Raw genomic sequence first — 19,538 nt, 5'->3', positions numbered from 1 at the left:
AGTCCGTCGCCTCGAACAACCCGGGGTAATGCTCCTTCATTTCCTCCCCTGGCTCCCATGTCCATTCTGAACCCTTTCGGTGCTGCCACTATACCTTAACAAGTTGTACTACCTTATTCATCAAGGCTTTTGCCTTCTAATCTAATATCTCCACATGTATCTCAATGTAATTCAGACGGCCGTCCACCTGAATATCCTCCAAAAGAACCACCGTGGTATCATCGACTATGCACTTCCGCAGCTGCGAAACATGAAAAGTGTTGTGGATCTGTCTAAGCTCTTCCTAAAGATCCAACCTATACGCCACCTTGCCCATCTGGGCTATAACCTTGAAAGGTCTAATATACTTGGGGTCCAACTTGCCCCATTTTCTGAAGCGGATGACACCTTCCGATCGGCGTCTGTCGGTGTAGCTCTTCTACCAACTTCGGGTCGTCTGGAGTCTACTCCAGACCTGCTGGATCTTCTCCATCGTCTTGAGTAGCACTTTGATACTCCCCATAACCCTATGTCCCACCTCACCCCAACATATCGGGGTCCTGCACTTCCTCCCATAAAGCATCTCAAAGGGATGCCGATAAATACTAGCACGGTGGCTATTGTTATAAGAGAACTCTGCCAATGGAAGGTAGATATCCCAGCTACCACCGAAGTCTAGAACGCACGCCCACAGCATACCTCCAAAGTCTGAATGGTCTGCTCGCTCTGACCATTCGTCTGTGGGTGGAAGTTCGTGATAAAGTGCAGACGAGTGCCTAACTTATCATAGAACTTCTTCTAGAATATGGAAGTGAACCGCACATCCCTATATGAAATCACCGAAACCGGCACCCTATTCCGAGCTACTAACTCCCTGATATAGATGTCTGCCAGCTTCTCGGCTGAGATACTCTCCCGAATCGGTATAAAATGGGCGCTCTTGGTCAATCGATCCACGATGAACCATACCGCGTCAAGTCCGTGAACTGTCCGAGGTAACTTTGTAATGAAGTCCATGGTAATATCCTCCCATTTCCATACAGGGATATCCAATGGCTGCGTCTTTCCGTTAGGTCTCTGGTGCTCAAACTTGACCTTCCTGCAGGTCAAGCACCTCTCGATGTACCAGGCTACATCTCGCTTCATACAGGGTCACCAGTAATCAGGACGGAGATCTCTATACATCTTCGTCTCCTCGGGATTGATGGAAAATCTTGATTTATACGCCTCCTCCATCAGGATTTAGCGCACACCGCCCGCATACGGAACCCACACTCTACGATAGAGTGTCAAAACCCCGCAACTATCATAGTCGAATGAGGAAATCTGACCCATGATACACTCACTCTTCCGGTGTTCCTCCTTCATAGCCTCCTACTGAGCCTCCCGAATCCGCTCCAAAAGCAAAGTCATTACTATCATCCTTAGGAAGATGTCTCTGATCGGGGCTGCAAATGCCTTGCGGCTAAGTTCATCGGCCACAACATTGGCCTTCCTCAGGTGGTAGAGGATCTCGCAATCGTAATCCTTCACCACGTCCAACCATCGTCGATGCCTCATGTTCAGATTTGGTTGGTCCATCAAGTACCTTAAACTCTAGTGATCCGTGTAAATGCTACAACGGACCCCGGTTAGATGCATTTTATATGCATCTTTTAGCACAAATTCATATGTATTTCATTATAAAAAGCTAACTAATTCCTGATTATTCTTACCTATTTCGTGTTTCATGATTATTTTATAGAATGCCCGTACTACTCATATTTGTTATGACTTTTCAGTGCTATTTAGAGTACATGGATGATTGTGCGAGTTCGGGATGCGTTTGTGGATGCTTTGGAGCTTAACTGGAGTCTAGACCAACGAAGGATGTCGGGAAATGATCAAGAATTTCTTGGAAGGAGGAACAACTAACAAAAGAGCCGAGAAGCAGTACATGCGATCGCACCTTGTCTCCTTGAGGTCACGGGTTTGCCTTTGCGATCGCAGGTTTGGTCACAGCTTGCCTTCGTGGTTTTTTCGAGTCAAAAAATTCATCAGCTTGGTAAAAATGATACATGCGATCGCAGGTTGTGCCCTTGTGATCGCAAGTTGGTCAATTTGCGTCGAAATGGCATCGTACTTCATTAAAAAGTTTCGTGACACGTTTTGGGTGATACATGCGATCGCATGTATGCCCTTTGCGATCGCAGGCACGGCGTTTTGATAGCTAGACGTATAAATACAACCTGATACTCTTCCAGTAACCCTAATTGGCGATTTAGAGGCGATTTTAAGAGATTTTCAAGTGAAGAACGCATATCTAAAGGAGACGATTCAATTTCTATTCGTAGCTTAGTAAGATTTATCGTTTAGATTCTATTTCCACTGTTTGTAATCCGTTTTTAGCCATCTCAGGCTAAAAACTCAGATTTCAATTTCGCAAGACGTAACCTTTTCGTATGATTAATCATTAGGCACTATGTTTGACTATGATTACTGTTTAGTTTGATCAATTCTGTGTTAAATTGAGTGTTTGATTTTGATTTCAATTTCTGTTGGCCACTTAAATTGTTTGTGAATCATTCAAGTCATCTGGTTGTTTAGATCCATAATTGTCTAAGTTAATTAGTAAAAAGTGACAAGTATTAGATTAATTATGAGTTTAGGGTTAACTCTAATATGAAATGATCAAACAAGTTTTAATGCCTCCGAGATTATGAGAGGTATTGAACTTTACTGGGAATTATACCGTGTCTAATGCAACTTTTCTTTGTTAATCAAGAGCTTGTTTGGTGAATTCAGTAAAAAGTTAGATTTAACTCAAAGAACTTATTTTGATTAAATGATTTTTGTAATAAAGGTCATTAAATCTTGTTAATGAACTTTAGTACCGATTCAAACAAGTGCATAGTCAAATATTGTGTTGAAGGTTAATTATATGATTAAGGGAGTCATCGCGAAACTGGAATCGCTTTCTCTTATTTGAATTTTCACCACTTTGAATTTAGTTATTCTTTTGTCATTTTCGATTTCTATTAGTTTAACTTTTGGAAATAACACCCCCCCCCCCCCCTTTATGTTTATTGCATTCATCAAGAATTAGATCACACCTTATGCGTGTCCCTGAGGATACGACCCTGCTTATCTGTACTACCTGTTAGTGCAATAAAGCAGTTTATTTTATAGTTTTATTTGTTTAAATCATGTATGACAGCGGTCTTAACAAATTGGCGCCGTTGTCGAGGATACGGTAAAACACTAATAGTTTTATGCCAAGATCTTCACATACAGGCGATCTGATTTTTGATCCAGAGATTGAGAAGACTGCTAGGAAGCTAAAGAAGGAGGCAAAACTCCAGAAGCAACAAGCAGGAACCTCAACCTCCCCACCCCTCACATTACAAAATACCCACACCACAAGGCACTCCCTTGTGGAACGAATTTGAAGCCTCATTTCAACCCTTTCCAAAAGCACCACATACTTCACCCATTAACAGCCCGTTCAAAACATACTCATCATCATCTTCAGACAAATCCGAACTCGCAAATTCTTCTAAAACCTAATCAGAATTCATCATGAGCGAAAACGAAGACGAAGCTGAAAAAACTCTCCGCGAGTGGGCAACACAAGAGGTTACTCAACAGCCTCTGTGTATCACCTTTCCAGAAGCTCAGAATTTTGAGCTCAAATCCGGATTAATTCATCTGCTGCCACCATTCCGAGGCCTTGAGAATGAAGATCCTCATAAATTTCTCAAGGAATTACATGTCGTCTGTTCTGGAATGAAGCCCCATACAGTTACTGAAGACCATATCAAATTAAGGGCATTCCCCTTCTCAGTTCAAGATGCAGCAAAGGAGTGGCTATATGACCTCCCATCTGGTTCAATAACAAGATGGAACGAACTCGCCAAACTCTTTTTAGAAAAATATTTTCCCGAGGCGAAAGTGTCAAATATGTGCAGAGAGATTCTAGCTATAAAGAAAGGCAAAAGAGAGGCTCTCCACACTTATTGGGAGCGATTCAAGAAGTTGTTGGTCCGGTGTCCGCAACATGGAATTAATGATTATCAGTTATATTTGTGTTTCAGCGAAGGATTGATACCTATGGAGAGATGACTTATAAATGCATCAAGTGGAGGGTCACTTTCTGACATGACACCAACAGAGATTAGGGCATTAATAGAGAAGCTAGCCAATGAATCAAAACATTCAGCAACCGAGGAAGAGTGGTACCCAGACCATCCAAGAGGAGTCAAGGAGATGAGCAATGCACACCTCGAATCCTAGATTTCAGAATTGACTAAAGTTGTCCTTTTGTTGACAAAAGAAAAAGGTATTGAGCCAAAGGTCAAACCTTGTAGGATCTGCTGCAAAACCGGCCACCCAAATGATATGTGCCCACTACTTCAAGAAGATAGTGAATCTGTGAAAGCTATGGGAGGAATTCAACAAAGGCCATTTGATCAACATCGCAACAACCAAGCTTGGGGAGGGCCTCAAAATAACAATTTCTAGCCAAGAACTCAACAAAACTTTCAGCAAAGAAACCAATATCAAGCTCCACCTGGGTTTCAGCAACCTTTTCAGCAAAATCAGCACCAGAGCAATTTCCAGCAACCACCTGTTCAGTTACAAGCTAGTAGTTCCAGCATGTCTTTGGAAGACATAGTTAAAAGTCTTGCCACCAGTACCCAACCTTTCCATAATGAAACAAAGTCTAGCATCAAAAATCTGGAGCAGCAGGTATCACAACCCGCGGACTCCATGAGCAAATTAGAAGCACAAACCCAAGGAAAATTCTCATCTCAGAGTGAGAAGAACCCGAATCACAATGCTTGTGTTGTCACCCTCAGAAGGGGTAAAAACTACAAAGGACCGGATCAGCAATAAGATAAGGAAGAAGTGATCGTGGTTGAGCAAGAATCTGAAGCAACTGAAGAGGTGCACAAAAAAGATGGATCTGCTGAAACTGAAGTGAAAATTACCCCTCCTCCTTTTCCCTCAAGACCGTAAAATACAAAAAAAAAAAAAAAAAGGAAGACAAAGACATCATGGATTTATTCAGAAAGGTTGAGGTAAATATTCCCCTTCTTGATGCAATTAAACAACTCCCCCGATATGCTAAATTTTTGAAAGAGTTGTGTACTTCAAAAAGAAAGTTAAAGGGAAACGAAACAGTTAAAGTAAGCGAGAATGTTTCAACTGTTTTACAGAAAAGGCTACCCCCAAATTGTAAGGATCCAGGAGTATTTATTGTTCATTGCAAGTTGGGGAACCTTTCGGTGCCAGGAGCTATGTTGGACTTAGGAGCTTCTATAAATGTTTTTCCATCTTCACTCTTTAAAACTATTGCGGTAGGGCCATTAAAAAGAACAGGAGTCATCATTCAGTTAGCTGGTCGTTCTCTGGTGCACCCAAAAGGTGTGCTGGAAGACGTTTTGGTTCAAGTGAATGAACTCATATTCCTAGCTGATTTCTATGTTTTGGATATGGGAGATGACGATACACCAAATTCAAGTTCCATTCTTTGGGGGAGACCATTTTTAAAAACTGCCAGAACCAAAATAGATGTTTATGATGGTACTCTTTTAATGGAATTTGATGATGAAGTTATCAACTTCAATATTTATGATGTCATGCGTTACCCTGATGATGTTTCAGCCCTTAATTTCATTGATGTAATTGAACCATTATCTGCAAAATATTTTAAGATTACTAACCGTGAGTCACTAGCATTAGTGCTCCATAGAAATTTGTCTATTAATGCAGCTCAGGTTATATCAGAAAATTATGTGGTTGATAGAGAAGTTCAAGAGATGGCAGCTCATATGGACTAGCAGAGAAAGTTGAGGTATGGTACCCAAACTCTTAAATTACCAATTTCTAACTCCAAGCTTTTTCCGTCTATAGTGCAAGCTCCCATCTTGGAGCTGAAGACACTTCCAGAACACCTGAAATATGCATATCTTGAAGAAGAAGAAACATTACCAGTTATCATATCCAACAAGCTGTCAGAAAAAGAAGAGTTAGAGCTGATCAGAATTTTGAAGGTGTATAAAAGTGCAATTGGGTGGACTATTGTAGACCTCAAAGGACTCAGCCCATCTCTATGCATGCATAAAATTTTGATGGAAGATGATTATAAGCCATCGTGGGAAGCCCAATGCAGACTAAACCCACCAATGATGGAGGTGGTTAAAAAAGAAGTTATGAAGTTATTGGATGTTGGGATGATATACCCAATTTCTGACAGCAAATGGGTAAGCCTAGTTCAAGTTGTAACCAATAAGGCTGGAGTGACAGTGGTAAAGAACAAAGAAGAAGAGTTGGTTCCAACTCAGGTTCAGTACGGATGGCACGTTTGTATTGACTACAGAAAATTAAACGCAGCCACTCGGAAACATCATTTTCCTCTCCCATTCATAGATCAGATGCTAGAGAGGCTTGCTGGAAAATCCCACTACTGTTGCTTGGATGGATTTTCAGGTTTCCATCAGATTCCCGTTCCTCCAGAAGACCAGGAGAAAACGACTTTCACCTGCCCTTTCGGGACATTCGCGTATAGACATATGTCATTTGGACTCTACAACGCACCTGCTACCTTTCAAAGGTGTATGGTTAGTATATTTTCTTAGCATGTCGAAAATACCATAGAAGTCTTCATGGATGATTTTACCGTCTATGTAGACTCCTTTGATATCTGTTTGAAAAACCTCACAAAAATTTTACAAAGATGTATAGAAACAGACTTGGTCCTAAATTTTGAAAAATGTCACTTTATGGTTGACCAAGGTCTGATTCTGGGACATATTGTTTCAATAAGAGGTTTGGAAGTCGATAAAGCAAAAATAAATGTTATAAAGAGCTTACCCTACCCAATGAATGTTCAGGAAGTACGTTCCTTTCTTGGCCATGCAGGGTTTTACAAGAGGTTTATAAAAGATTTTTCAAAGATATCAGTTCCCATGTACCAATTATTGCAAAAAGATGCTGAATTTGACTTCAATGAAGATTGCAAGAAGGCTTTTAATGTGCTGAAAAATCTTCTTACTTCTGCCCCCATCATTCAACCCCTAGATTGGAGTTTACCATTCGAGATAATGTGTGACGCCAGTAATACTATTGTTGGAGCTGTTCTAGGACAGAGAAAAGACCAGGTTCCCCACGTTATATATTATGCATCAAAAAATTTTGATAATGCTCAAGCAAATTACTCCACCACAGAAAAAGAGTTGTTGTCAAACGTTTTTGCATTGGAAAAATTCAGACAACATTTGTTGGGCACGAAAGTTATAATCTTTTCTGATCACGCAGCTATCTGGTACCTTTTTTTCAAAAAAGACTCAAAGCCAAGGTTGATTAGATGGATTTTGCTGCTACAAGAGTTTGATATAGAGATCAGGGACAAAAGTAGCAGAGAAAACTTGGTAGCTGATCATTTGAGTCGACTCACTCCACCGGAAGACCCAACACCGATCTATGAAACATTTCCTGACGAACATCTATTCGTTGTTCAGAACCCTCCTTGGTTTGCTGATATAGTGAACTACATGGTCTCCAGAGAACTCCCTTCAGATCTTACCCGAGCCTAGAAAGATAAAATAAAGAAGGAGGCGAAAAGATATGTCTGGGACGAGCCATATTTATGGAAACACTGTGTTGATCAGGTGATTAGAAGATGTGTGCCTTAAGATGAAGTCAAGTCAATTCTGAATTTCTGCCATTCATAAGCTTGTGGAGGGCATTATGGTCCACAACGAACCGCACGCAAGGTCCTGGACAGTGGTCTTTATGGGCCTTATATTTTTTGTGACTTTTTTCTATTTTGCAAAACTTGTGAAAGGTGCCAAATGACTGGGTCTTTGACATCTCGCAATCAAATGCCACTTACTCCAATCTTGGTATGTGAAATCTTTGACGTTTGGGGTATAGATTTCAAGGGTCCGTTTCCGCCATCTTTTGGGTTTGTGTACATCTTACTTGCTGTGGATTACGTGTCCAAATGGGTCAAGGCAAAAGCTACACGAACAGACGATGCCAAGGTTGTAGTTGATTTTGTCAAAAAATATATATTTGCTAGGTTTGGAACACCAAAGGCCATTATTAGTGATCGGGGCACACATTTCTGCAACCGCACCCTCGAAGCAGTCCTCAAGAAATATGGTGTCACACATCGGGTATCCACAACATATCACCCGCAAACCAACGGGTAGGCTGAAGCTTCAAACAGATAGATCAAGGGCATTATAGAAAAAACCATCAATCCAGTCAAGAAAGATTGGCGTATTCGATTGGATGATGCGTTATGGTCTCACTGGACACCATACAAAACTTCTATTGGTATGTCACCATATAGAATTGTTTTTGGAAAACCTTGTCGATTACCGGTTGAATTGGAGCATCGAGCATATTGGGCTATCAAAAAGTTGAATATGAGCATGGATGAAGCTGGAAAGAAAAGAAGATTGGATATCCAAGAGTTAGAAGAAATCAGGAATGATGCTTACGAGAACGAAGCAATCTATAAGGAGAAGACGAAAGCGTTTCACGACAAGATGATCTCGCGAAAGGTATTCACTACCGGTCAAAAGATACTCTTATATCACTCTCGTTTCAAACTTATCTTCGGTAAATTGAGGTCTCGTTGGGTGGGAGCTTTTGTTGTTACTAACTTGTTTGATCATGGTGCTATAAAAATTAAGAGTGAACAAACAGGAAAGATATTTAAGGTATATGGTCATCGTCTCAAACCATTTTAAGAAGGGTTTCAAGTTACAAATGAAGAAGTGGAGGTAGTTGAGGTCCCGACTTACCGCAATTGAGGAAACCAAATAACAATGTCGAGCCAACGACAATAAAAACGGGCAGCTTGCCGGGAGGCAACCCGGGCGTTTGTTTTGGTTTCGTGTTTGCAACTTCTTTTTAATTTTTGTGTGTTTTTAGCTACTGAGGTCGTCCCTTTTTAACTGAATCGTGTTTTTAAAATAAGAAGGAACAGAGAGAATTTGAAAAAAAAAAATTGAAAATTTTAGTTTTGGTGGAACCTGCGACCGGAAGCCCAGTCCTTGCGATCGCAGGTTATACATTTTGGGTTGCAGCACGTCATCGAGGTTTTTTGGAACATTTTTCACGAAAAAAGGCAAACCTGCGATCGCAGGTTCAGTACATGCGATCGCATATATTACAATTTTTTTCCTGGCTCACATTTGAACGTTAAATAAGCGATTAAAGCACATTTTTCCAAACCTGCGATCGCATGTATCAAGTTCTTATCATACTACCGTTACCTGCCTCGAGAAACATGCCCAACGGTCAACTTTTCAAAACCTTTGATCGCAGGTTCCCCCCTTGCGGTCGCAGGTTGTGTTTTTGTTACAAATACCGATCGCAGTCTCATTTGTAACCACCACACTTCAAAAAAAAAATCTCTGAAATCCACTACATTTCGAGTTCTTTCACCAACAAACACCCAAATTGCTTGTTTTTCTTCCAAATCAAGCAAATAAGGTATCAATCTATTATATTTTACTCCTACAACATCTATAACTGTGAAGAACAAAAGTGGTGATCTTTGTCTTAACAAAATGATTTTAAGGAGAGTAGAAGGGAAGGAATGTGAGATAAATGGAAACTTACTATTCGTGGTTGTTTTTTAATGATACAGAGAGATAGTCACATGAAAAGAGAAGCGCGAAGAAGAAGTTATGTCGAGGTGGGGATGGGTTTAAAACCCATCGTTACTAGATGGAGAGGGAGAAGCAACATTACTGACTTTTCCGACATGATTGGTGGCAAACACAGTTTAGTGCTTCACAGTTTCTTTCCTGGTGTTTACTGCGTAGGAAGAGGAGTGTGAAACAGAGGGTGAAGCTTTCCATGGGAAACCAGGTTAATGGTGGGAGACGGTGGGTTTTCATTTTTATTTTGTAAATTTTAATAGAAAATAGTTTGATCCACGTGGCTACGAAACCTTTGACTATTATAAGTCAATATAAACAAATGTAACCAGGGAAACCTGATAAATTTGAAAAAAATTGTATTTTAGACATGTAATTTTTTAGTTTAATGGTGTAAAAGATCCAAAAGGATAGTTAAATGGTTATTTAAAACCAAACGTGAAACTTTGATGTATGTTTATGTCAATAACCCATATTAAAAAGGCATCAAAAATATTCAAAAAAGTAAGAACTAAATATAAAATAATGTCTCTTTCGAAAAAAATATATAAAATCAAAGATGCTAAATAGCGTAGACAAAAAAATATCCTTGATTGAAACTTTTATGTTGTAGAAATGATAAATTTTGAGGGGCCAAAATGAGATGATGCAAGTGATTTTGGACCAAATGAGCATTTTAAAGCGTAAATTTCTAATAATTTAAGGACTAAATTTATAATTTACTCTTTATAATCATGAAAAACTAAAGCAACTGTAAAATAAAATGCAATAGTCAACAATCAAATTGAAATAGATTGTTTTATAAAATATCGGATGCTTAACAAAATCTTATTTAATTCCCTTTTTAATTCTTGAAAACAAAACCCTCATTAGATCCTTTGAATTTGAGCTCGATTTCTAACTTCTAAGCTACTCTTTTAAAAAATTCCACTAACATTGACCCTTTCTCTTTATAATACAACTCCTAAAACCCAGTCTCTATGTCTTGATTCATACAAATCGCCATCAACCTCTCTGAAAACCTTCCGATTCTTTCGTCTGGATTTTGTTTAAAATTTGACTCATTTCTAGTGGGTTTTGAGTTCAAACGTTTGTGCTCTCACATTTTGGGGATTTTACTGAATAATTTTCTTCTGCTACAATGGAGGAGAAGTACGAACCATTGAAAGAGCTTGGTTCTGGGAATTTCGGAGTGGCAAGGCTGGTTAGAGATAAGAAGACTAAAGAGCTGTTTGCCGTCAAATACATTGAAAGAGGGAAAAAGGTATAAAGTTTAATTTCCTTTTTTAATTTGTTGGATAGTTTCTAATTGTTTGATGTTTCACTTTTTTTTATTGGAATTGCTTGATGGGTTTTGTTTGATTCTATATTTCAAGTTTCAGATCATTTTAACCCGCCCTTTAATTCAGGATTTTTTTTTTCTTTCTTTTTTTGCTGAAAACGATGATCAAGAACAAATATATCTTTTGTTGTTTTTACAAGATTCGCATTGTGGAGTTAACGAGTTCAGATTTTGGTATTACCTCATAGAATTCAGTGAAGTTTGAAAAAAGATGGAATCTTTTTTATAGACTAGGGTTTGACCATCCTCAAGTCAACTTAATTTCAAGATTTTGGGTTTTCTTCCTTGAGCAAACTTTAGGGTTCTCATGATAAATGTTACTTCGGAAACATGGGCTTCTCAAGAATTTTTTGAATATGTTTGTTTCTTTTTTATTTGATCTTGACAAACGACTTATTGGGTTAAGCCAAAAAAATCATTTAAATTTTTTGAATAGATTGATTTTAAAGATCACATATACATTGCTAAGTGTAAAACTTTTTTGTATTTCATGCGATCGAACTTGAACTCCAACATTTGAATGTCTATTTCCACTTCAATAGCAACTTATGACCACATATTTTTTTTATTTTTTTCAGATTGATGAAAATGTTCAAAGGGAAATCATTAACCACAGGTCATTAAGGCATCCCAACATCGTTAGGTTCAAGGAGGTAAATTTAAATTTCATCTTTTAGTCCTTTTTTGTCTGTCAGGTTGTACTGTGTTTGATGTGACCCACCCAAAAGACGGGACATTGTACTGTGTTTGATGTGACCCACCCACTTTGGGTGGGACATGGACTAGCTCTAGAACTTTCATCTGTGCAAAAAAGACGTAAATGCCCTTTTATGAAGAAAATGTGTCATTCTTGAAATCCCAATCATGCAGGTGTTATTAACTCGGACACATTTGGCTATAGTCATGGAATATGCAGCTGGGGGTGAACTTTTTAGTAAGATCACAAGTGCTGGAAGATTCAGTGAAGATGAGGTTTTTCTTTTTTTTACACATTTAAACTTCGTTATCTTCATCTTATTATAAATTTCCAGAAGCATTAAAGTTGGGAGATCTTTTTTTTTAATACAGGCTCGGTTTTTCTTCCAACAACTTCTATCCGGAGTCAGTTACTGCCATTCCATGGTAAAAAATAATAATAATAATAATAATAATTACTTTAGTTTCATGGTAAAAAGAAAAAGATAAAAGTAATACACTATATTTTCTTTAATTTCAGGAAATATGTCATAGAGATCTGAAGCTAGAGAACACTCTCCTAGATGGGAGTCCATCCCCACGTCTCAAAATATGTGATTTTGGTTATTCAAAGGTTTAATAATATTCTCAAAATATTATCTTTTAAAGTAAAGTTTACATATTTATATGTTTTTTGGATTTTATATTTTATGGTTGTTTTTTGTGTAGTCTGGTTTATTGCACTCGCAACCGAAATCTACTGTGGGAACACCAGCTTACATTGCCCCTGAGGTTCTATCTCGGAAAGAATATGATGGAAAGGTATTTTTTTTTTTATGGTTAAATAAATACCTGAATATAATTTTATTTTTTAATTAAAGTTTTCGTTTTTTTTTTTATTATAATGAAATTGTGAATCTTGTTTGTTGTTAGATTGCAGATGTTTGGTCGTGTGGTGTGACTCTGTATGTTATGTTGGTTGGAGCTTACCCTTTTGAGGACCCTGAAGATCCTAGGAATTTTCGTAAAACCATTGGGGTGAGATTTCTTTCTTTGACTTTTCAGTCAAATCTAACACTTTTTGATTTCGAAATTGGAATAAATTTGTTCACAAATTCAAGAAACAACGACTTTGTCTTTGTTTTCTGTTATAAGTTCAAAAAGACTATGATCCGTTTCCCGAAAAATTTCAAATGATTTCACTTGATTTTGATGCTTGAAGATTCATGCTTTTGACTTCCAAAAGTCAATTACCTTTTGGTGAGAAGCTGTAATCTCTTTGACTTTCGGGTCAATTCTAACACTTTTAGGTTTCAAAATCGAAGTGAATTTGATCACGTATTCAACAAATAACTTTGTGGCTTTGTTTACTGTTTTCATCTCAAAACGTTTATGATACTTTTCCCAAAAGATTTCAGAATTTGAACTTTGGAGATTCTTACATATGACATTCAAAAAGTCAAACTCATTGTTTGTGATCTTAATTTGATAATTTTGGCAGAGAATTGTGAGCGTTCAATACTCAATACCAGATTATGTGCGTGTTTCTGTTGATTGTAGACACCTTCTTTCTCATATCTTTGTTGCAAACCCCTCTAAGGTGCCTCCTCTCTCATATCTTGTTTCTTTTCACTTAATGGGCTTAATTATATATAGAAGCATGACTTAATCCAATAAGCTATTATATATATATATATATATATATATATATATATATATATATATATATATATATATATATATATATATATATATATATATATATATATATAACTGAAGTTTATGAATTGTTTTTGAAGAGAATCACGATACCAGAAATCAAGAAACATCCATGGTTTGTGAAGAACATGCCTAAGGATCTGGTTGAAGGTGAGAAAACAAACTATGAGAATGCAAGCTTTGACCAATCACTGCAAAGTGTTGAGGAAGTCAACCGGATCATACAAGAGGCAAAGGTTCCCGGAGAAGGCTCCACCACCACGGATGGGCGGCCGGAGATTGGCGGATCCATGGATCCTGATGAGGATGACTTTGACTTGGAGAATGAGATTGATTACAGTGGAGATCATTCTGCTCAAATCTGAACATCTTTCTCCTTCTCTTTCTCACAAACATGTGTTTTCAAAATGTGCCAAGTTTGTGTCTCGGATTTTGGATATTTATATATTATCACATATTAATATATGTAATGGGAAATAAAGTTTTGAGTTTCAAGAAAGAATCCGGATTCCACTTGTTTTTTGGTCTAATTTTTTGTTTGATTCCTGTTCAAAATTGTGTTTACTTCATAGTTTTTCGAACAAGAGTACACGTGAGAATGAGAAAGAAATTGAAGGACAATTTTTAAATAGTTAGGTATTATGAAGTCTTTTTTTCTTTTTCTGAATGTAAATTAATTCTTTTATTTTTGCATTACGTTAAACAAGATATAATTGATTCGGATGATCTGATTTTGTTTTTGTCAATTTAATTAAGTAATTAAAAAGCTAAGCAACATTTACCTAGGAAGGATTCATTGTTTAATGTTAATATGTCATAGGAGGTTGATAATATTAACCATTATGTATATGTATGTATTACGCAATATTCCTTTTTATATAATGATAGTCATCATTCATCAACCACCTATATATCAAATCGTAGGGTGGTTAATCGTGACTAAAGCTGGCAAGTGGAGAACGAATATAATGAGTTGATCAATAACACTATCATTAGGTTATTACTTATTATTTGACCTGGCAAAACAAATTTGCAAAACATAATTTTAACCAATTTTTAAATGGCTCACATGCAAAAGAGAAGTGTGTAAACTAAGGAGTGCAAACAAGTCGAGTCTGACCCTAAACTAGCTTGGGATTGGCTTGTTTAAATTATTCTGGGCGCGAGCTTGAGCGTTATGGGACCAGCTCGAGATCAGCTTGTTTAGCATAATACAGGCTCGGGTTCCGTTTGGGCTTCGTTCGTATATTGTACTTAATTCCCTAAATTAGCGTTTTTTAAATATTTATTTATTTTAACATACAAAAAAATATCAAAATTTTATATTATATATATGTAGGCTCGTTTAGTAACACAAGATCGAACTCGAGCTCATTTAATAAACAAGCATAATCTTAAGGTCGAGCATGACTCGGGCTCGTTTAAAATTGATTTCGAGTCAAACTTTTTGATGAGTTAACTCTGAGTAGCTCACAAGTAGTTTGACTCGTTTGCACCCTAGCATAGTTAATCGATGTCCTTAAATTGTAGCTTAAGATAAAGCAACTATTCAAATTTTCGGATTTTATTATTTTTGAACTCCTTTGAAGTGCAATTACAATAGTTTGAACTGCAATTACAGTTGTTTGCTATTTTGATAAAAGTGGATTGTCCACTTAGGAGTCATAGGACTATATGACTAGGATATTCAGGTTTTAGATTGCTTATTTGAAGTGTTTTCTGATTTATTATGGCTTAATACTAGTAATTAGCATTTTAAATGTTTGCATATGAGAATATTGAAAACACTCAATAAATTAATTAATGTGTGTTTGATAAATTATTTTTTTCTAATGTATTGACTTAAACAAAGAAATTTTGTTAAGTTACTTCCTCGTTATATTATATAAGAATAATTTACTAAACATTAAAAAATAATTTATCAGATTATTACGTTTTAATACCAGATAAAAACAAACTCATAATATTTTTTTTAATTATAGTTTTGACACCCGATAAGCATAAGCAAAAAAACATTTAAAAAAACACAAGTTGTTTAAATTAAACAAATCTCAAAAACCCACTCATACTTTTGATGGTTTTGTGTCTAAAGTTGTCATGATAAGATCTTACATGTGATTGTTTTTATTTTATAATCTCAAAAAATCCTACCACAAACATAACAAAATTAAAACACCGGGCTATAAGTTTAGAATCAAAACTATAAATCTAGCTATATAATATAAGATGACAAATGATACATCAATATCATTTCATAACATAAAGTAAACTCAATCTAAATATTCAATCAAAATTAATTAAAAAGAAAAACTCATTGAAAAGATATAAATATCAAATATAATGGTTTTTTATGACATTAATAATCAATTTAAAATGTTTTTCTAGATTAAATAACATTTTAATAAAAAAAGATAAAGAGTTAAATATAATTCTATTAATGATATTTTTGTATTATAAATAATATGGTATTGTTAACGATCATTTTTACAATCTTATATTGATTTTGTCCATAAACCGATCTTATAATCGACATTTTATATGATATGATCACAAGGTTGTATGATCATATGATCATGATCACGAGTTTATCATCGGTTTTAATTAAAATTGGATTAAAATTTTGAATTTCAATTTGGTTTTGACTGTGAAATCAAAACCGAATTGTACTAAAAAACAAATAATAAGTTTTCAAAATTAAATATATTTTTTCTATGTAGAAAGTGAATATATTGATGACAAATACATAAACTTAGATATTAAACCCAAATAATTATGTATTTTTGTATGAAAATCAACTTCTTACATCAACATCATGTATTCTAAAACATAATGTATCCTAAAAATTCTCTAATTTCTTTAATCTCATAAAAGAGAGAACAATTAATCAGATTCAAAAATCAATGAAGAAATATTTGCATGATCGAAGAAATTAGAGATTTTTTTAGGATGAGTGATGCTTTAGGTTACATGATTTTGATGAAAAAGTTGATTATCATACAAAACGGCAAAGTTAATGGGTTTAATACCTAAATTTGTGTACTTACTACTTATCAACAATATAATCACTTTTCGCTTTCATTATTTATACTTACAATAAATAAATTATTACTTGTTTGAATATTTAGTGAGTTTTTAAATATCTAACAAGTAAACAAACAAAATAAATAAGAATTTTTTTTTGAAATATAATAACAATTACTCAAAATATGTTCATGCTACCGAATCACCATTTGGTTCAGATCAAATTTCAATTTTGTTCAAACTATTATAATTTCAAATCCATATTTTTAAAATCGAAAATCAATTTGTTTACTCAATCATTTCATGTTGAACACATCAATTCAAAAGAACATCTCTAGCTACAACAAAACTACCTTAGACATACCTTAACAAAATGCATTTAAAACTATATATTTATATGATCATTCAAGTTTCCAAGAGATATACGTAAAACGCTTGGTTTACTCACAAAAAAGCTCTATGGAAAGAAAGAAGTTGAATCAGCATATATAACAGCTTTAAAAGATGCAATAATCCTCTTCCAAAGACATCACTACAAAAATTCAACATCTCAATCTAAATCAAAAACTCAATCAATAATCAAAAACAAAACCAAGATTTCATGTCTGTGAATTAAAACAACTTAAAAGAGAACAATAAAGAAACTATATAACTCTCATTCAAGCACCAATTACTTCAGTTGCTTCTGGCTCTGCTTCCTCTGCAGGCCTTTCCACTTTAACACCTACATCTTCTGCATAATCACCATGAACCTACACATGAAAAGAATAGTTGCAATTTTATAATTCGTTTTTACTTTTTAATAATGCAACTATAATTCATGAGGTTGAAGAAAACAGCATACCTCCATCAACTTTCCAAGATCAAACTTTGGTGCTTTCAAGATCTTGACTTTGCGAATGAATACATTCTGTAAAGGGTAGATGCTGGATGTCGCCTTCTCAATCTCTCTTCCAATTGACTCAGGAATGAACTTTTGCACAAGCTCTTTTAGGTCACAAGATTGTGCCTGATTTACCATTATCTCCCTCATTTTGCGACGAATCTAACACAACCCAATAGAGAAAAGTGTCATTCATCATATAAAAAATAGTCAAAAGTGACAATAGGATAGATTTTCACCTGTTTAATCTGACTAGATTGTGCATAGCATGTCCTTTTCACTTGGTTAGCACGTTTCTTGGTGAAGCCAATGCAGAACATCCTTAGAGTGTAGCTGTCTGTGGTTTTCACATCCACATGGGCTTCAATTAAAGATTGCCACTTTTTCACAAGTGATCTCAATTTGTCTGTTGTGAAGTCCATGCCCTAAAAAGAAATGTAAAGTTATAAAATGAATGTGAATGATTGGATTGTATATAGTTAAAAAATGGAAATAGATATTCGTTGTGTTGTATTGTGTACCCAGAAGTTTGTCAAAACATTCTTTCCTTGAACATCTTCAGCTCTCAAACGGATCTTTCTGTGGGCGTGATCCTCATCGTTTTGGAGATCAGCCAAAGATATATCAAAGACACGGTGTTTCAGACCATCTGAAGCAATCTGATAAAAAAAGAACATTACTTTCAGTTCTTAATACCTAAACGCATATAGCAGACTTAAGAGAGTATACATAAATCTTGGAAATCTTCAAGAACATGAGACTGTATTAGAGTACACAATAATCGTGATTTCGGCTAAAAAAACTCTAGGCAAAAATAACTTCTCAAGCAAATAAACACCGATCAAACTAATCTGATAATGAAGCAAAAAACGAACTGAATTCATATGAATCATGTTTTTAATATCAAACTTGAACTTAAAGATATCAATTTACCAGTAACTTTGAACGATAACAAAAATCAAATGTGAAGTAATAAAAGGGGATGATAACAAAAAAAAAATACCTTTGTACCCTGGGTACGTGAGACGAGGGTTTTGCCAACACTTCTAGTGTTGAACACCGATGGCGCTTTGATATCATACCAATCCTTCTTTGAGAAAGGATCGGCCCTGTTAAATATGCATATTTAAAATATTAGAATCCTGAAGTTATTTACGAAAACAATGGAAAGATGGCCATTAGAAAGTAGAAAAGAAAAATAAACTAACGCTTTCTTCTTGCCACCCTTCTTCCCCTTGGAAATACGCTTGTTCTTTCTGCAAAATATTAAAATTTGAGCAAAAGCATTAGCATATGAGCCATCGTATAATGCGTACATAAAGAAAATGCAAGGAGATGCGATATTACCCAACCGCCATTCTTGGATAGTGAGTGCCGAGCGAATGAAGAGAACGAAGGGGAAGATTTAAGGCTGCGCAGCAGATGAACGCAAACCCTACTGCTTTAATCCTCGCAAAACCCTAAATTTTGGTGAGAGTAATATGTTTTATTTTTTCCCCTTGCGTTTTAAATTTCGTCTTTGAAGGATAGATGTTTTATGTTTACCTTTGAGAATTTTCACTTACCCCCTTTACTTTTGTAATTATTTTTAGAGCAGCTTATAAAATTTTTTCTTTGGTTGTGTTGTACCAAAAATATACGGGTTCATTTCAAGTAGTTTTATTTTTTCTCAGGGAAAATGACTCTTGATGGTAATTAACTTTTGCGTTTGTACTCATTTGGTCTATTTTCTTTTTTTTGTATTCAATATACCATCGAACTTGTTGTTGGTGTTTACCATAGCCCTTTTGACCGGCTTTTGACCTATGATAGTCGGTCAAAGGGTTATGGTGAACACAAACAACAAGTTCGATGGTATATTGAGTACAAAAAAAAAAAGGAAAGGGACCAAATGAGAACAAACGCAACAGTTGGTTACTCTCCTGGTTCATTTTCCCTTTACTCATTTACAACAAATCTCACATCATCTCCTACTGATATTAATGACTTTATGAGATTCATTTTTGCTTCTCTTCAAAACATAACCTACGAAAGGACATTATTCATACATGTACAACTTTGTAATGCACTTGAATATTTATTATGGGAATCTTGACTAAGCAGACGCATTTCATGACTACATTTACATTTCCAATAAAATGATTTATCGTATCATGGATTCTAGACAAAGTCTACAAACGAGTGGAATCACAAGTGCTATGATTTTTGAGTTTACTTAGCTTTAAGATCGAACTCATGGGATAAGATACAACATCAA

At 35.7% G+C, this 19,538-nt stretch overlaps 3 protein-coding genes across 3 annotated transcripts; 2 read left to right on the top strand and 1 right to left on the bottom strand.

Moving 5' to 3' along the window:
• Positions 1-5,015: 5,015 nt before the first annotated feature.
• On the top strand, positions 5,016-9,820 carry LOC145095077 (uncharacterized). The gene is made up of 6 exons (XM_079033019.1): positions 5,016-5,738; positions 5,859-6,581; positions 6,855-7,492; positions 7,808-8,127; positions 8,233-8,693; positions 9,629-9,820. The coding sequence occupies exons 1-6, from the start codon at positions 5,016-5,018 to the stop codon at positions 9,818-9,820; spliced, it is 3,057 nt and encodes a 1,018-aa protein (XP_078889145.1).
• A 612-nt stretch (positions 9,821-10,432) lies between these two features.
• On the top strand, positions 10,433-13,907 carry LOC145091650 (serine/threonine-protein kinase SAPK3-like). Its single transcript, XM_079029418.1, has 9 exons — positions 10,433-10,905; positions 11,562-11,636; positions 11,854-11,955; positions 12,052-12,105; positions 12,200-12,292; positions 12,388-12,480; positions 12,592-12,696; positions 13,160-13,258; positions 13,458-13,907. Exons 1-9 carry the CDS (start codon positions 10,783-10,785, stop codon positions 13,740-13,742), a joined length of 1,029 nt encoding a protein of 342 aa, XP_078885544.1. The 5' UTR covers positions 10,433-10,782; the 3' UTR covers positions 13,743-13,907.
• A 3,047-nt stretch (positions 13,908-16,954) lies between these two features.
• On the bottom strand, positions 16,955-18,765 carry LOC145091649 (small ribosomal subunit protein eS1). The gene is made up of 7 exons (XM_079029416.1): positions 18,629-18,765; positions 18,490-18,537; positions 18,285-18,390; positions 17,803-17,940; positions 17,521-17,706; positions 17,243-17,443; positions 16,955-17,150 (listed from the first exon to the last, which is right to left on the bottom strand). Exons 1-7 carry the CDS (start codon positions 18,637-18,639, stop codon positions 17,058-17,060), a joined length of 783 nt encoding a protein of 260 aa, XP_078885542.1. The 5' UTR covers positions 18,640-18,765; the 3' UTR covers positions 16,955-17,057.
• Positions 18,766-19,538: the final 773 nt, after the last annotated feature.

The sequence above is a fragment of the Lactuca serriola genome, chromosome 3 (assembly GCF_051521515.1).
Source record: "Lactuca serriola cultivar US96UC23 chromosome 3, Lser_US96UC23_V15, whole genome shotgun sequence".
NCBI classification, from domain to species: Eukaryota; Viridiplantae; Streptophyta; class Magnoliopsida; order Asterales; family Asteraceae; genus Lactuca; species Lactuca serriola.
This window is presented reverse-complemented; position numbering and strand designations above follow the sequence as displayed.

Bases quoted from the DNA above. Each gene is read 5' to 3' on its own strand.
- LOC145095077 (XM_079033019.1), top strand. From the start codon at position 5,016: ATGGATTTATTCAGAAAGGTTGAGGTAAATATTCCCCTTCTTGATGCA. The intron at 6,582-6,854 runs GTTAGTATATTT...ATGAATGTTCAG, and splicing joins CTACCTTTCAAAGGTGTATG to GAAGTACGTTCCTTTCTTGG. The intron at 8,694-9,628 runs GTATATGGTCAT...TTAATGATACAG, and splicing joins AAACAGGAAAGATATTTAAG to AGAGATAGTCACATGAAAAG.
- LOC145091650 (XM_079029418.1), top strand. From the start codon at position 10,783: ATGGAGGAGAAGTACGAACCATTGAAAGAGCTTGGTTCTGGGAATTTC. The intron at 10,906-11,561 runs GTATAAAGTTTA...TATTTTTTTCAG, and splicing joins ACATTGAAAGAGGGAAAAAG to ATTGATGAAAATGTTCAAAG. The intron at 12,481-12,591 runs GTATTTTTTTTT...GTTTGTTGTTAG, and splicing joins GGAAAGAATATGATGGAAAG to ATTGCAGATGTTTGGTCGTG.
- LOC145091649 (XM_079029416.1), bottom strand. The intron at 17,707-17,802 runs GTACACAATACA...ATTTCTTTTTAG, and splicing joins ATGTTTTGACAAACTTCTGG to GGCATGGACTTCACAACAGA. The intron at 17,444-17,520 runs GTGAAAATCTAT...GGGTTGTGTTAG, and splicing joins AATCTAGTCAGATTAAACAG to ATTCGTCGCAAAATGAGGGA.